We start from the raw sequence: 17316 nt of genomic DNA on the forward strand, positions 1-17316 counted from the left end.
GAGTGGGTGTGGACATAGTGGGTCCACTGGAACCTCCCACAGCCTCAGGAAATATGTACATACTAGTAGTAGTGGATCATGCTACTAGGTATCCTGAAGCTATTCCCCTTAGGTCGACTACTGCCCCTGCAGTAGCCAAGGCCCTCATTGGTATCTTTACCAGAGTGGGCTTCCCTAAGGAGGTGGTGTCTGACAGAGGTACCAACTTCATGTCAGCATACCTGAAACACATGTGGAATGAGTGTGGAGTGACTTATAAATTCACTACACCCTATCATCCACAAACTAATGGCCTTGTTGAAAGATTCAACAAGACATTAAAGGGCATGATCATGGGGCTCCCAGAAAAACTCAAAAGGAGATGGGATGTTGTAAAGAAATGGCTCCCTGTTGCAGTTACCCCCCACTTTTTGCCTGATACTGATGCTGACTTGACTGAGAAGTGTGCTGGGACCCTGCTAACCAGGCCCCAGCACCAGTGTTCTTTCACCTAAAATGTACAGTTGTTTCCACAATTGGCACAACCCTGGCACCCAGGTAAGTCCCTTGTAACTGGTACCCCTGGTACCAAGGGCCCTGATGCCAGGGAAGGTCTCTAAGGGCTGCAGCATGTCTTATGCCACCCTGGGGATCCCTCACTCAGCACAGACACACTGCTTGCCAGCTTGTGTGTGCTGGTGAGGACCAAAACGAGTAAGTCGACATGGCACTCCCCTCAGGGTGCCATGCCAACCTCACACTGCCTGTGGCATAGGTAAGTCACCCCTCTAGCAGGCCTTACAGCCCTAAGGCAGGGTGCACTATACCACAGGTGAGGGCATAGGTGCATGAGCACTATGCCCCTACAGTGTCTAAGCAAAACCTTAGACATTGTAAGTGCAGGGTAGCCATAAGAATATATGGTCTGGGAGTCTGTCAAAAACGAACTCCACAGCTCCATAATGGCTACACTGAATGCTGGGAAGTTTAGTATCAAACTTCTCAGAATAATAAACCCACACTGATGCCAGTGTTGGATTTATTAAAAAATGCACACAGAGGGCATCTTAGAGATGCCCCCTGTATTTTACCCAATTGTTCAGTGTAGGCTGACTGGTTCCAGCAGCCTGCCACAACCGAGACATGTTGCTGGCCCCATGGGGAGAGTGCCTTTGTCACTCTGAGGCCAGTAACAAAGCCTGCACTGGGTGGAGATGCTAACACCTCCCCCAGGCAGGAACTGTCACACCTGGCGGTGAGCCTCAAAGGCTCACCCCTTTGTGCCAGCACCGCAGGACACTCCAGCTAGTGGAGTTGCCCGCCCCCTCCGGCCACGGCCCCCACTTTTGGCGGCAAGGCCGGAGAAAATAATGAGAATAACAAGGAGGAGTCACTGGCCAGTCAGGACAGCCCCTAAGGTGTCCTGAGCTGAAGTGACTCTAACTTTTAGAAATCCTCCATCTTGCAGATGGAGGATTCCCCAATAGGATTAGGGATGTGACCCCCTCCCCTTGGGAGGAGGCACAAAGAGGGTGTACCCACCCTCAGGGCTAGTAGCCATTGGCTACTAACCCCCCAGACCTAAACACGCCCTTAAATTTAGTATTTAAGGGCTCCCCTGAACCTAAGAATTGAGATTCCTGCAACTTACCGAAGAAGAAGACTGCTGAGCTGAAAACCCCTGCAGAAGAAGAAAGAAGACATGTAAAGAAATGGCTCCCTGTTGCAGTTTCCCCCCACTTTTTGCCTGATACTGATGCTGACTTGACTGAGAAGTGTGCTGGGACCCTGCTAACCAGGCCCCAGCACCAGTGTTCTTTCACCTAAAATGTACCATTGATCCCACAATTGGCACACCCTGGCATCCAGATAAGTCCCTTGTAACTGGTTCCTCTGGTACCAAGGGCCCTGATGCCAGGGAAGGTCTCTAAGGGCTGCAGCATGCATTATGCCACCCTAGAGACCCCTCACTCAGCACAGCCACACTGCTTACAAGCCTGTGTGTGCTAGTGAGAACAAAACGAGTAAGTCGACATGGCACTCCCCTCAGGGTGCCATGCCAGCCTCTCACTGCCTATGCAGTATAGATAAGACACCCCTCTAGCAGGCCTTACAGCCCTAAGGCAGGGTGCACTATACCATAGGTGAGGGTACCAGTGCATGAGCACTGTGCCCCTACAGTGTCTAAGCAAAACCTTAGACATTGTAAGTGCAGGGTAGCCATAAGAGTATATGGTCTGGGAGTCTGTTTTACACGAACTCCACAGCACCATAATGGCTACACTGAAAACTGGGAAGTTTGGTATCAAACTTCTCAGCACAATAAATGCACACTGATGCCAGTGTACATTTGATTGTAAAATACACCACAGAGGGCACCTTAGAGGTGCCCCCTGAAACTTAACCAACTATCTGTGTAGGCTGACTAGTTCCAGCAGCCTGCCACACTAGAGACATGTTGCTGGCCCCATGGGGAAGAGTGCCTTTGTCACTCTGAGGCCAGTAACAAAGCCTGCACTGGGTGGAGATGCTAACACCTCCCCCAGGTAGGAGCTGTGACACCTGGCGGTGAGCCTCAAAGGCTCACCCCTTTGTCACAGCCCAGCAGGGCACTCCAGCTTAGTGGAGTTGCCCGCCCCCTCCGGCCACGGCCCCCACTTTTGGCGGCAAGGCTGGAGGGAACAAAGAAAGCAACAAGGAGGAGTCACTGGCCAGTCAGGACAGCCCCTAAGGTGTCCTGAGCTGAGGTGACTCTAACTTTTAGAAATCCTCCATCTTGCAGATGGAGGATTCCCCCAATAGGGTTAGGATTGTGACCCCCTCCCCTTGGGAGGAGGCACAAAGAGGGTGTACCCACCCTCAGGGCTAGTAGCCATTGGCTACTAACCCCCCAGACCTAAACACGCCCTTAAATTTAGTATTTAAGGGCTACCCTGAACCCTAGAAGATTAGATTCCTGCAACTACAAGAAGGACTGCCTAGCTGAAAACCCCTGCAGAGGAAGACCAGAAGACGACAACTGCCTTGGCTCCAGAAACTCACCGGCCTGTCTCCTGCCTTCCAAAGATCCTGCTCCAGCGACGCCTTCCAAAGGGACCAGCGACCTCGACATCCTCTGAGGACTGCCCCTGCTTCGAAAAGACAAGAAACTCCCGAGGACAGCGGACCTGCTCCAAGAAAGGCTGCAACTTTGTTTCCAGCAGCCTTGAAAGAACCCTGCAAGCTCCCCGCAAGAAGCGTGAGACTTGCAACACTGCACCCGGCGACCCCGACTCGGCTGGTGGAGATCCAACACCTCAGGAGGGACCCCAGGACTACTCTGATACTGTGAGTACCAAAACCTGTCCCCCCTGAGCCCCCACAGCGCCGCCTGCAGAGGGAATCCCGAGGCTTCCCCTGACCGCGACTCTTTGAATCCAAAGTCCCGACGCCTGGGAGAGACCCTGCACCCGCAGCCCCCAGGACCTGAAGGACCGGACTTTCACTGGAGAAGTGACCCCCAGGAGTCCCTCTCCCTTGCCCAAGTGGAGGTTTCCCCGAGGAACCCCCCCCTTGCCTGCCTGCAGCGCTGAAGAGATCCCGAGATCTCTCATAGACTAACATTGCGAACCCGACGCTTGTTTCTACACTGCACCCGGCCGCCCCCGCGCTGCTGAGGGTGAAATTTCTGTGTGGGCTTGTGTCCCCCCCGGTGCCCTACAAAACCCCCCCTGGTCTGCCCTCCGAAGACGCGGGTACTTACCTGCAAGCAGACCGGAACCGGGGCACCCCTTCTCTCCATTCTAGCCTATGTGTTTTGGGCACCACTTTGAACTCTGCACCTGACCGGCCCTGAGCTGCTGGTGTGGTGACTTTGGGGTTGCTCTGAACCCCCAACGGTGGGCTACCTTGGACCAAGAACTGAACCCTGTAAGTGTCTTACTTACCTGGTAAAACTAACAAAAACTTACCTCCCCTAGGAACTGTGAAAATTGCACTAAGTGTCCACTTTTAAAACAGCTATTTGTCAATAACTTGAAAAGTATACATGCAATTTTTATGATTTAAAGTTCCTAAAGTACTTACCTGCAATACCTTTCGAATGAGATATTACATGTAGAATTTGAACCTGTGGTTCTTAAAATAAACTAAGAAAAGATATTTTTCTATACAAAAACCTATTGGCTGGATTTGTCTCTGAGTGTGTGTACCTCATTTATTGTCTATGTGTATGTACAACAAATGCTTAACACTACTCCTTGGATAAGCCTACTGCTCGACCACACTACCACAAAATAGAGCATTAGTATTATCTATTTTTACCACTATTTTACCTCTAAGGGGAACCCTTGGACTCTGTGCATGCTATTCCTTACTTTGAAATAGCACATACAGAGCCAACTTCCTACATTGGTGGATCAGCGGTGGGGTACAAGACTTTGCATTTGCTGGACTACTCAGCCAATACCTGATCACACGACAAATTCCAAAATTGTCATTAGAAATTGATTTTTGCAATTTGAAAAGTTTTCTAAATTCTTAAAAGACCTGCTAGGGCCTTGTGTTAGATCCTGTTTAGCATTTCTTTTAGAGTTTAAAAGTTTGTAAAAGTTTGAATTAGATTCTAGAACCAGTTGTAGATTCTTAAAAAGTATTCCAACTTTTAGAAGCAAAATGTCTAGCACAGATGTGACTGTGGTGGAACTCGACACCACACCTTACCTCCATCTTAAGATGAGGGAGCTAAGGTCACTCTGTAAAATAAAGAAAATAACAATGGGCCCCAAACCTACCAAAATACAGCTCCAGGAGCTTTTGGCAGAGTTTGAAAAGGCCAACCCCTCTGAGGGTGGCAACTCAGAGGAAGAGGATAGTGACTTGGAGGAAAATTCCCCCCTACCAGTCCTATCTAGGGAGAACAGGGTCCCTCAAACCCTGACTCCAAAAATAATAGTCAGAGATGCTGGTTCCCTCACAGGAGAGACCAACACCTCTGAAATCACTGAGGATAACCCCAGTGAAGAGGACATCCAGTTAGCCAGGATGGCCAAAAGATTGGCTTTGGAAAGACAGATCCTAGCCATAGAGAGGGAAAGACAAGAGATGGGCCTAGGACCCATCGATGGTGGCAGCAACTTAAATAGGGTCAGAGATTCTCCTGACATCCTAAAAATCCCCAAAGGGATTGTAACAAAATATGAAGATGGTGATGACATCACCAAATGGTTCACAGCTTTTGAGAGGGCTTGTGTAACCAGAAAAGTAAACAGATCTCACTGGGGTGCTCTCCTTTGGGAAATGTTCACTGGAAAGTGTAGGGATAGACTCCTCACACTCTCTGGAAAAGATGCAGAATCTTATGACCTCATGAAGGGTACCCTGATTGAGGGCTTTGGATTCTCCACTGAGGAGTATAGAATTAGATTCAGGGGGGCTCAAAAATCCTCGAGCCAGACCTGGGTTGATTTTGTAGACTACTCAGTAAAAACACTAGATGGTTGGTTAACTGGAAATGAAGTGTGTGACTATGTTGGGCTTTATAATTTGTTTATGAAAGAACACATTTTAAGTAACTGCTTCAATGAAAAGTTGCATCAGTATCTGGTAGACCTAGGTCCAATTTCTCCCCAAGAATTGGGAAAGAAGGCAGACCACTGGGTCAAGACTAGGGTAACCAAAACTTCCACTGGGGGTGACCAAAAGAAAGGGGTTACAAAAACTCCCCAGGAGAAAGTGGGTGACCCTAGAAACAAAGAAAAAGAGTCCTCTGTAGGCCCCCAAAAACCAGAACAGGTGGGTGGGCCCCAAGACACAACCCAAAACAAAGGTGGGTACCAGGGTAAGAACTGGGATGCCACTAAGGCATGGTGCCACAACTGTAAACAGTCTGGGCACCACACCAAGGACACTTCTTGTCCCAAAAACAAACCCCAGAACAAAATTCCAGGGGTAACCAGTGTAGCCATGGGAGATGACTCCTCAGATGAGGAGGTCCTCATAGCCTTCAACTGGAAACAGGGCCCAACAGGTGAGTTGGAGATTCCAGAGGGAAGTAGACACTTCCACCACCTACTGGTGAATGGAATCCCAACCACTGCCCTGAGAGACACTTGTGCCAGTCACACTATTGTGCATGACAGGCTGGTACTCTCAAACCAGTACATCCCAGGTGAGATGGCCAGAGTAAGAGTTAGCCCAGACAGGGTCACTAATAGGCCTGTGGCTCTTGTGCCCATAGAAGTGGGTGGAACTTTTAGCTGGAGAAGGGTGGTAGTCAGTACAGACCTCCCCCTTGATTGTCTCCTTGGAAATGACTACCCAGAGGTTAGTCAGAGCCTAAGAGAAGAACTGGTCCAGGGCCAGTCCTCTCCCAAGGATTCTGGAGTGCCTGCCTCTGCAGTAAATGCAAGTAGGCCCCAGAAGAAAAAGAAAAGGAAACAGAGTAGGAAAGGTGGACAACCTTTAGCCAAGGTTCCAGCAAGCCAAGGAGATTCTGCTCCAGTAGGGGAGAACTCCAAAAATGGCTCTGATAAAGTCCAACCTGACCCACAAGAAGTCCTGGCTAGTCAGGCAACTGTTAAGCCTGAGTGGGTGGCTCCTCAGCTAACAGAAGAAAGAGTGGAAGAAGGGTGTTTACTACAAGATGTGGTAACCCCCCACTCTAATACAGCAGACAGGCACCCTGAACCCAAAGAAGCCTGTAACTTAGCCCCTTCCCTTGTAGGTGAAGAGCTAAAGGTGTGGTTCTGGGCACTGACAGCTGTCAGTGGCCTCTGCTGGGTGTTAGCCTTTATGGCTGCACTATCCTTGGCATGGTGGTCTGACCCCATGCCAAATAACAAGTTAGGCCCCCTGACCCTGTTGGTCATGGTGGGGTTACTCCAGCTCTGGGTAACCTCTTTGGGTAAGCTAGGGGTGACCCTGGCTAAGATAAGATTAGCAGAGGTGGATACCTCTGACCTCAAAATAGAGAGAATGGGTAAAGACATAAAAAGCACAGACAAGAGGCAGTTCAGACTAGGTCCTATCACTGTGGAAGTGGGTCAGTTCCCCAGAGGGAATGACCTGAACAGGAGGATGTAAGGCAGAGTAGGCCCTGCAACAAACCAGCCATTTCCTCTACTCTTCCTCGCCTGACAGACTAGGAAGACTCTTCCAGCGTTGGCTGAGTCTCCTGGCCTGTGGGCTGGGGGGGGCTTGTGTAAAGAAATGGCTCCCTGTTGCAGTTACCCCCCACTTTTTGCCTGATACTGATGCTGACTTGACTGAGAAGTGTGCTGGGACCCTGCTAACCAGGCCCCAGCACCAGTGTTCTTTCACCTAAAATGTACCATTGATCCCACAATTGGCACACCCTGGCATCCAGATAAGTCCCTTGTAACTGGTACCTCTGGTACCAAGGGCCCTGATGCCAGGGAAGGTCTCTAAGGGCTGCAGCATGCATTATGCCACCCTAGAGACCCCTCACTCAGCACAGCCACACTGCTTACAAGCCTGTGTGTGCTAGTGAGAACAAAACGAGTAAGTCGACATGGCACTCCCCTCAGGGTGCCATGCCAGCCTCTCACTGCCTATGCAGTATAGATAAGACACCCCTCTAGCAGGCCTTACAGCCCTAAGGCAGGGTGCACTATACCATAGGTGAGGGTACCAGTGCATGAGCACTGTGCCCCTACAGTGTCTAAGCAAAACCTTAGACATTGTAAGTGCAGGGTAGCCATAAGAGTATATGATCTGGGAGTCTGTTTTACACGAACTCCACAGCACCATAATGGCTACACTGAAAACTGGGAAGTTTGGTATCAAACTTCTCAGCACAATAAATGCACACTGATGCCAGTGTACATTTGATTGTAAAATACACCACAGAGGGCACCTTAGAGGTGCCCCCTGAAACTTAACCAACTATCTGTGTAGGCTGACTAGTTCCAGCAGCCTGCCACACTAGAGACATGTTGCTGGCCCCATGGGGAGAGTGCCTTTGTCACTCTGAGGCCAGTAACAAAGCCTGCACTGGGTGGAGATGCTAACACCTCCCCCAGGTAGGAGCTGTGACACCTGGCGGTGAGCCTCAAAGGCTCACCCCTTTGTCACAGCCCAGCAGGGCACTCCAGCTTAGTGGAGTTGCCCGCCCCCTCCGGCCACGGCCCCCACTTTTGGCGGCAAGGCTGGAGGGAACAAAGAAAGCAACAAGGAGGAGTCACTGGCCAGTCAGGACAGCCCCTAAGGTGTCCTGAGCTGAGGTGACTCTAACTTTTAGAAATCCTCCATCTTGCAGATGGAGGATTCCCCCAATAGGGTTAGGATTGTGACCCCCTCCCCTTGGGAGGAGGCACAAAGAGGGTGTACCCACCCTCAGGGCTAGTAGACATTGGCTACTAACCCCCCAGACCTAAACACGCCCTTAAATTTAGTATTTAAGGGCTACCCTGAACCCTAGAAGATTAGATTCCTGCAACTACAAGAAGAAGGACTGCCTAGCTGAAAACCCCTGCAGAGGAAGACCAGAAGACGACAACTGCCTTGGCTCCAGAAACTCACCGGCCTGTCTCCTGCCTTCCAAAGATCCTGCTCCAGCGACGCCTTCCAAAGGGACCAGCGACCTCGACATCCTCTGAGGACTGCCCCTGCTTCGAAAAGACAAGAAACTCCAGAGGACAGCGGACCTGCTCCAAGAAAGGCTGCAACTTTGTTTCCAGCAGCCTTGAAAGAACCCTGCAAGCTCCCCGCAAGAAGCGTGAGACTTGCAACACTGCACCCGGCGACCCCGACTCGGCTGGTGGAGATCCAACACCTCAGGAGGGACCCCAGGACTACTCTGATACTGTGAGTACCAAAACCTGTCCCCCCTGAGCCCCCACAGCGCCGCCTGCAGAGGGAATCCCGAGGCTTCCCCTGACCGCGACTCTTTGAATCCAAAGTCCCGACGCCTGGGAGAGACCCTGCACCCGCAGCCCCCAGGACCTGAAGGACCGGACTTTCACTGGAGAAGTGACCCCCAGGAGTCCCTCTCCCTTGCCCAAGTGGAGGTTTCCCCGAGGAACCCCCCCCTTGCCTGCCTGCAGCGCTGAAGTGATCCCGAGATCTCTCATAGACTAACATTGCGAACCCGACGCTTGTTTCTACACTGCACCCGGCCGCCCCCGCGCTGCTGAGGGTGAAATTTCTGTGTGGGCTTGTGTCCCCCCCGGTGCCCTACAAAACCCCCCCTGGTCTGCCCTCCGAAGACGCGGGTACTTACCTGCAAGCAGACCGGAACCGGGGCACCCCCTTCTCTCCATTCTAGCCTATGTGTTTTGGGCACCACTTTGAACTCTGCACCTGACCGGCCCTGAGCTGCTGGTGTGGTGACTTTGGGGTTGCTCTGAACCCCCAACGGTGGGCTACCTTGGACCAAGAACTGAACCCTGTAAGTGTCTTACTTACCTGGTAAAACTAACAAAAACTTACCTCCCCTAGGAACTGTGAAAATTGCACTAAGTGTCCACTTTTAAAACAGCTATTTGTCAATAACTTGAAAAGTATACATGCAATTTTTATGATTTAAAGTTCCTAAAGTACTTACCTGCAATACCTTTCGAATGAGATATTACATGTAGAATTTGAACCTGTGGTTCTTAAAATAAACTAAGAAAATATATTTTTCTATACAAAAACCTATTGGCTGGATTTGTCTCTGAGTGTGTGTACCTCATTTATTGTCTATGTGTATGTACAACAAATGCTTAACACTACTCCTTGGATAAGCCTACTGCTCGACCACACTACCACAAAATAGAGCATTAGTATTATCTATTTTTACCACTATTTTACCTCTAAGGGGAACCCTTGGACTCTGTGCATGCTATTCCTTACTTTGAAATAGCACATACAGAGCCAACTTCCTACAAGACACCAACTGCTTTGGCCCCAGTCCTACCGGCCTGTCTCCTGCCTTCTAAAGAACCCTGCTCCAGCGACGCTTTCTCCAGGACCAGCGACCTCTGAATCCTCAGAGGACTGCCCTACTTCCAAGAGACCAAGAAACTCCCGAGGACAGCGGCACTGCTCCAAAAGAACTGCAACTTTGTTTCAAGTGGCAGATTTAAAGACCCCTGCAACTCCCCGCAAGAAGCGTGAGACTTGCAACACTGCACCCGGCGACCCCGACTCGACTGGTGGGGAACCAACACTTCAGGGAGGACCCTCCGGCGACTCCGAGTCCGTGAGTAACCAAAGTTGTCCCCCCTGAGCCCCCACAGCGACGCCTGCGGAGGGAATCCCGAGGCTCACCCTGACCGCGACTGCCTGAACTCCCTTTCCCGACGGCTGGAAAAGACCCTGCACCCGCAGCCCCCAGCACCTAAAGAAACGGAACTCCTGTGCAGTAGTAACCCCCAGGAGGCCCTCTCCCTTGCCCAGGTGGTGGCTACCCCGAGGAGCCCCCCCTTGCCTGCCTGCGACGCTGAAGAGATCCCTTGATCTCTCATTGATTTACATTGCAAACCCGACGCTTGTTTCTACACTGCACCCGGCCGCCCCAGTGCCGCTGAGGGTGTACTTTTTGTGTGAACTCGTGTCCCCCCCCGGTGCCCTACAAAACCCCCCTGGTCTGCCCTCCGAAGACACGGGTACCTACCTGCAGGCAGACCGGAACCGGGGCACCCCCTTCTCTCCATTGCAGCCTATGCGTTTTGGGCACCTCTTTGACCTCTGCACCTGACCGGCCCTGAGCTGCTGGTGTGGTAACTTTGGGGTTGCTCTGAACCCCCAACGGTGGGCTACCTTGGACCAAAAACTGAAACCTGTAAGTGACTTACTTACCTGTGAAAACTAACAAAAACTTACCTCCACCAGGAACTGTGAAAATTGCACTGTGTCCACTTTTAAAACAGCTTATTGTGTTTTATGTCAAAAGTATACATGCTAATGTAATGATTCAAAGTTCCTAAAGTACTTACCTGCAATACCTTTCAAATGAGATATTACATGTAGAATTTGAACCTGTGGTTCTTAAAATAAACTAAGAAAATATATTTTTCTATAACAAAACCTATTGGCTGGATTTGTCTCCGAGTGTGTGTTCCTCATTTATTGCCTGTGTGTATGTACAACAAATGCTTAACACTACTCCTTTGATAAGCCTACTGCTCGACCACACTACCACAAAATAGAGCATTAGTATTATCTCTTTTTGCCACTATCTTACCTCTAAGGGGAACCCTTGGACTCTGTGCATACTATTCCTTACTTTGAAATAGTGCATACAGAGCCAACTTCCTACAGATGTCCTCTTGCCATGTCTGCTTTTCGCTTACAGAGAGGTGCCTCAGAAGGGAGTAGGGTTCTCACCCTTTGAACTTCTGTTTGGCCACCCTGTAAGGGGACCACTAGCTCTTGTGAAAGAATGCTGGGAGAGACCTCTTCATGAGCCTAAACAAGACATAGTGGACTATGTACTTGGTCTTCGCTCAAGGATGGCAGAGTACATGGAAAAGGCAAGTAAAAACCTTGAGGCCAGCCAACAGCTCCAGAAGGTTTGGTATGGCCAAAAGGCTGCACTGGTTGAATTTCAACCAGGGCAGAAAGTCTGGGTTTTGGAGCCTGTGGCTCCCAGGGCACTCCAGGACAGATGGAGTGGCCCTTACCCAGTGCTAGAGAAGAAGAGTCAGGTCACCTACCTGGTGGACCTGGGCACTAGCAGGAGCCCCAAGAGGGTGATCCATGTGAACCGCCTTAAGCTCTTCCATGACAGGGCTGATGTGAATCTGTTGATGGTAACAGATGAGGATCAGGAAGCTGAGAGTGAACCTCTCCCTGATCTTCTCTCATCAAACCCTAAGGATGGCTCAGTTGATGGAGTGATCTATTCAGACACCCTCTCTGACCAACAGCAATCTGATTGTAGGAAGGTCCTGCAACAGTTTGCTGAGCTCTTTTCCCTAACCCCTGGTCAGACACACCTGTGTACCCATGATGTGGACACAGGAGACAGCATGCCTGTCAAAAACAAAATATTCAGACAGTCTGATCAAGTTAAGGAAAGCATCAAGGTGGAAGTCCACAAGATGCTGGAATTGGGAGTAATTGAGCACTCTGACAGCCCCTGGGCTAGCCCAGTGGTCTTAGTCCCCAAACCTCACACCAAAGATGGAAAGAGAGAGATGAGGTTTTGTGTGGACTACAGAGGACTTAATTCTGTCACCAAGACAGATGCCCATCCCATTCCTAGAGCTGATGAACTGATAGACAAATTAGGTGCTGCCAAATTCTTAAGTACCTTTGACTTAACAGCAGGGTACTGGCAAATCAAAATGGCACCTGGAGCAAAAGAAAAGACAGCATTCTCCACACCTGATGGGCATTATCAGTTTACTGTTATGCCCTTTGGTTTAAAGAATGCCCCTGCCACGTTCCAAAGGTTGGTGAATCAAGTCCTTGCTGGTTTGGAGTCCTTTAGTGCAGCTTATCTTGATGATATTGCTGTCTTTAGCTCCAGCTGGCAGGATCACCTGGTCCACCTGAAGAAGGTTTTGAAGGCTCTGCAATCAGCAGGCCTCTCTTTCAAGGCATCCAAATGCCAGATAGGGCAGGGAACTGTGGTTTACTTGGGACACCTTGTAGGTGGAGGCCAAGTTCAGCCACTCCAGCCTAAGATCCAGACTATTCTGGACTGGGCAGCTCCAAAAACCCAGACTCAAGTCAGGGCATTCCTTGGCTTGACTGGGTACTATAGGAGGTGTGTGAAGGGATATGGATCCATAGTGACAGCCCTCACAGAACTCACCTCCAAGAAAATGCCCAAGAAGGTAAACTGGACTGTAGAATGCCAACAGGCCTTTGACACCCTGAAACAAGCAATGTGCACAGAACCAGTTCTGAAAGCTCCAGATTACTCCAAGCAGTTCATTGTGCAGACTGATACCTCTGAACATGGGATAGGGGCAGTTTTGTCCCAAACAAATGATGATGGCCTTGACCAGCCTGTTGCTTTCATTAGCAGGAGGTTACTCCCCAGGGAGCAGCGTTGGAGTGCCATTGAGAGGGAGGCCTTTGCTGTGGTTTGGTCCCTGAAGAAGCTGAGACCATACCTCTTTGGTACTCACTTCCTAGTTCAAACTGACCACAGACCTCTCAGATGGCTGATGCAAATGAAAGGTGAAAATCCAAAACTGTTGAGGTGGTCCATCTCCCTACAGGGAATGGACTTTATAGTGGAACACAGACCTGGGACTGCCCATGCCAATGCAGATGGCCTTTCCAGGTTCTTCCACTTAGAAAATGAAGACTCTCTTGGGAAAGGTTAGTCTCATCCTCTTTCGTTTGGGGGGGGGGGGTTGTGTAAGGAAATGCCTCCTTGGCATGGTTACCCCCTGACTTTTTGCTTTGCTGATGCTATGTTTTGATTTGAAAGTGTGCTGAGGCCTGCTAACCAGGTCCCAGCACCAGTGTTCTTTCCCTAACCTGTACTTTTGTTTTACACAATTGGCACACCCTGGCATCCAGGTAAGTCCCTTGTAACTGGTACCCCTGGTACCAAGGGCCCTGATGCCAGGGAAGGTCTCTAAGGGCTGCAGCATAGCTTATGCCACCCTGGGGACCCCTCACTCAGCACAGACACACTGCTTGCCACCTTGTGTGTGCTGGTGAGAACAAAACGAGTAAGTCGACATGGCACTCCCCTCAGGGTGCCATTCCAACCTCACACTGCCTATGCAGTATAGATAAGTCACCCCTCTAGCAGGCCTTACAGCCCTAAGGCAGGGTGCACTATACCCTAGGTGAGGGCACCAGTGCATGAGCACTGTGCCCCTACAGTGTCTAAGCAAAACCTTAGTCATTGTAAGTGCAGGGTAGCCATAAGAGTATGTGGTCTGGGAGTCTGTCAAACACGAACTCCACAGCACCATAATGGCTACACTGAAAACTGGGAAGTTTGGTATCGAACTTCTCAGCACAATAAATGCACACTGATGCCAGTGTACATTTTATTGTGAAATACACCCCAGAGGGCACCTTAGAGATGCCCCCTGAAACCTTAACCAACTACCCGTGTAGGCTGACTGGTTTTAGCAGCCTGCCACAGTCGAGACATGTTGCTGGCCACATGGGGAGAGTGCCTTTGTCACTCTGTGGCCAGTAACAAAGCCTGCACTGGGTGGAGATGCTATCACCTCCCCCAGGCAGGAGCTGTAACACCTGGCGGTGAGCCTCAAAGGCTCACCCCCTTTGTTCCAGCACCACAGGGCACTCCAGCTAGTGGAGTTGCCCGCCCCCTCCGGCCACGGCCCCACTTTTGGCGGCAAGGCCGGAGGAATTAATGAGAAAAAACAAGGAGTCGTCACTGGCCAGTCAGGACAGCCCCTAAGGTGTCCTGAGCTGAAGTGACTCTAACTTTTAGAAATCCTCCATCTTGCAGATGGAGGATTCCCCCAATAGGGATAGGAATGTGACCCCCTCCCCTTGGGAGGAGGCACAAAGAGGGTGTACCCACCCTCAGGGCTAGTAGCCATTGGCTACTAACCCCCCAGACCTAAACACGCCCTTAAATTTAGTATTTAAGGGCTCCCCTGAACCTAAGAATTTAGATTCCTGCAACTTACAGAAGAAGAGGACTGCTGAGCTGAAAACCCCTGCAGAAGAAGAAAGAAGACACCAACTGCTTTGGCCCCAGTCCTACCGGCCTGTCTCCTGCCTTCAGAAGAAAACTGCTCCAGCGACGCTTTCCCTGGGACCAGCGACCTCTGAATCCTCAGAGGACTGCCCTGCTTCCAAGAGACCAAGAAACTCCCGAGAACAGCGGCCCTGTTCAACAAAGACTGCAACTTTGTATCCAGAGGAGCAGATGTAAATACCCCTGCAATCCCCGCAAGAAGCGTGAGACTTGCAACACTGCACCCGGCGACCCCACTTGACTGGTGGAGAACCAACACCTCAGGGAGGACCCTCCGGCGACTCCGAGACTGTGAGTAACCAAAGCTGTCCCCCCTGAGCCCCCACAGCGACGCCTGCAGAGGGAATCCCGAGGCTCCCCCTGACCGCGACTGCCTGACTCTAAAATCCCGACGGCTGGAAAAGACCCTGCAGCCCCCAGCACCTGAAGGATCAGAACTTCAGTGCAGGAGTGACCCCCAGGAGGCCCTCTCCCTTGCCCAGGTGGTGGCTACCCTGAGGAGCCCCCCCCTTGCCTGCCTGCATCGCTGAAGAGACCCCTTGGTCTCTCATTGACTCCTATTGAAAACCCGACGCGTGTTTGCACACTGCACCCGGCCGCCCCAGTGCCGCTGAGGGTGTACTTTTTGTGTGAGCTTGTGTCCCCCCCCCCCCCCCCCCCCCGGTGCCCTACAAAACCCCCCCTTGTCTGCCCTCCGAAGACGCGGGTACTTACCTGCTGGCAGACTGGAACCGGGGCACCCCCTTCTCTCCATTGAAGCCTATGCGTTTTGGGCACCACTTTGAACTCTGCACCTGACCGGCCCTGAGCTGCTGGTGTGGTAACTTTGGGGTTGCTCTGAACCCCCAACGGTGGGCTACCTTGGACCCCAATTTGAACCCCATAGGTGGTTTACTTACCTGCAAGAACTAACATTACTTTACCTCCCCCAGGAACTGTGAAAATTGCACTGTGTCCACTTTTAAAACAGCTAAATGTGTTTTATGTAAAAAGTATATATGCTATTGTGATTATTCAAAGTTCCTAAAGTACTTACCTGCAATACCTTTCAAATGAGATATTACATGTAGAATTTGAACCTGTGGTTCTTAAAATAAACTAAGAAAATATATTTTTCTATAACAAAACCTATTGGCTGGATTTGTCTCTGAGTGTGTGTTCCTCATTTATTGCCTGTGTGTATGTACAACAAATGCTTAACACTACTCCTTTGATAAGCCTACTGCTCGACCACACTACCACAAAATAGAGCATTAGTATTATCTCTTTTTGCCACTATCTTACCTCTAAGGGGAACCCTTGGACTCTGTGCATATAATTCCTTACTTTGAAATAGTGCATACAGAGCCAACATCCTACAGCCACCCATAAGTTGCCTCACCCTCCGATTACTTATGCACATAGGTGTGCAGCGAGGGGACCTAGCAAAAGTTTTCCTGCAGAGGATTTTGTCTATATTTCTGCTTTGATCCTTCTTGGCCCTGAATAATAAATAATTTATTCGTTGGTACTCTTGTTTTTTTTTTTTTTCTTGTTTTTTTTTTTTATCAGCTTCGGAAGGATGAAAGGCTGAGTAGGCAGATGGGATTCCATCCTCTGACCATGAAGTTTAACAATGATTCCTAGAGCAGATGTATTATTCCACTGAGCCCCCAGACTCTTAAGTCTAGATGTGAAATTGAATTGTCTAAAAACAGTACAGTGTGGTGCAGCACAGCATCCAAAAATATTTGAATTACTAGTGGTATCACTCTAAGCAAAACCAGAATTCAAGGATAGTTCATTGCAACCTTGTGTATTGTTTTGTGTTGTTACTTTGTATTACTGTATTACTCAAGCAAAGAATGTGCACTTAGCATTTCTACATTTCGGCTTTCCTCAAAGCACTTAGATGCCCATGGGCTTGAATGGCACTACAAAATAAGAATGTATTTTATATGGAACCATCTCTGGGTTATTTTATCCAGTTTTCTGAGGAGTAGTTCCATTTTACCAATATTGTTTTATTATCTTCTTCGAAGACATTTATAACAAAGTTACATTCTCTTCTGAAGGCAGTTGATTTAACGAGTTGTGGGAACTTTGTCTTAATTGGACTTTCAACTGGAGAAGTAGACATGTACAATATTCAGTCTGGCATTCACAGAGGACACTTCGGAAGTGACAAAGGTAAGCAATGTAACTTTTTAAGACATGTTATTAGTGTGGAGTGCTGCAGTAAAATTGTACTTTTTGTGAAATTATTAGAATTATTAGTAGAGGGCAACAGAGTTGAGATTTGAGCTAGTGGTGATGAAGAAAGCATGCAATAATATAAGGTACATTGAATACCTTGCAGAGATGGCAGATCCTGTAGATGGTTGGGTTAACAGAATTGGTTGTTTTGAAGTTGTGAGGTACTAAATATCAATGATTGATGCAGAAAGTGTGAAGATAGAAAGATGTAACAGTATGTGGATTGGCAAATCTGAATTACACAGGATGTGTTCTGCTAGATTGTCATGACTTTGATTTAACACACTGCATACAGCCACACCTGCTATTTTGCTGTTCAGTTTATCAGTTCTAGCCTTCTCAATTTGCAACTGTTTTTAATGAAGTAAGTTATTCCAATGAGAAAAGGATATTTACACTTTAGGGTAGGTAAAAACAATACAATTAGTTTATTGTATTCTATCTAATAGAGACTTCTAGCTGCAGATTCC

General features: G+C 49.4%; 1 protein-coding gene across 1 annotated transcript in view; it reads left to right on the plus strand.

Moving 5' to 3' along the window:
- The window catches only part of WDR36 (WD repeat domain 36), a 543291-nt gene that overhangs the window by 275933 nt on the left and 250042 nt on the right, over positions 1 to 17316 (plus strand). Inside the window, exon 13 of the mRNA XM_069226458.1 lies at positions 16666 to 16780. Within this exon, the coding sequence (XP_069082559.1) occupies positions 16666 to 16780 (115 nt within the window). The remainder of the gene's footprint in view (positions 1 to 16665; positions 16781 to 17316) is intronic.

The sequence above is a fragment of the Pleurodeles waltl genome, chromosome 1_1 (assembly GCF_031143425.1).
Source record: "Pleurodeles waltl isolate 20211129_DDA chromosome 1_1, aPleWal1.hap1.20221129, whole genome shotgun sequence".
Taxonomy (NCBI): Eukaryota; Metazoa; Chordata; class Amphibia; order Caudata; family Salamandridae; genus Pleurodeles; species Pleurodeles waltl.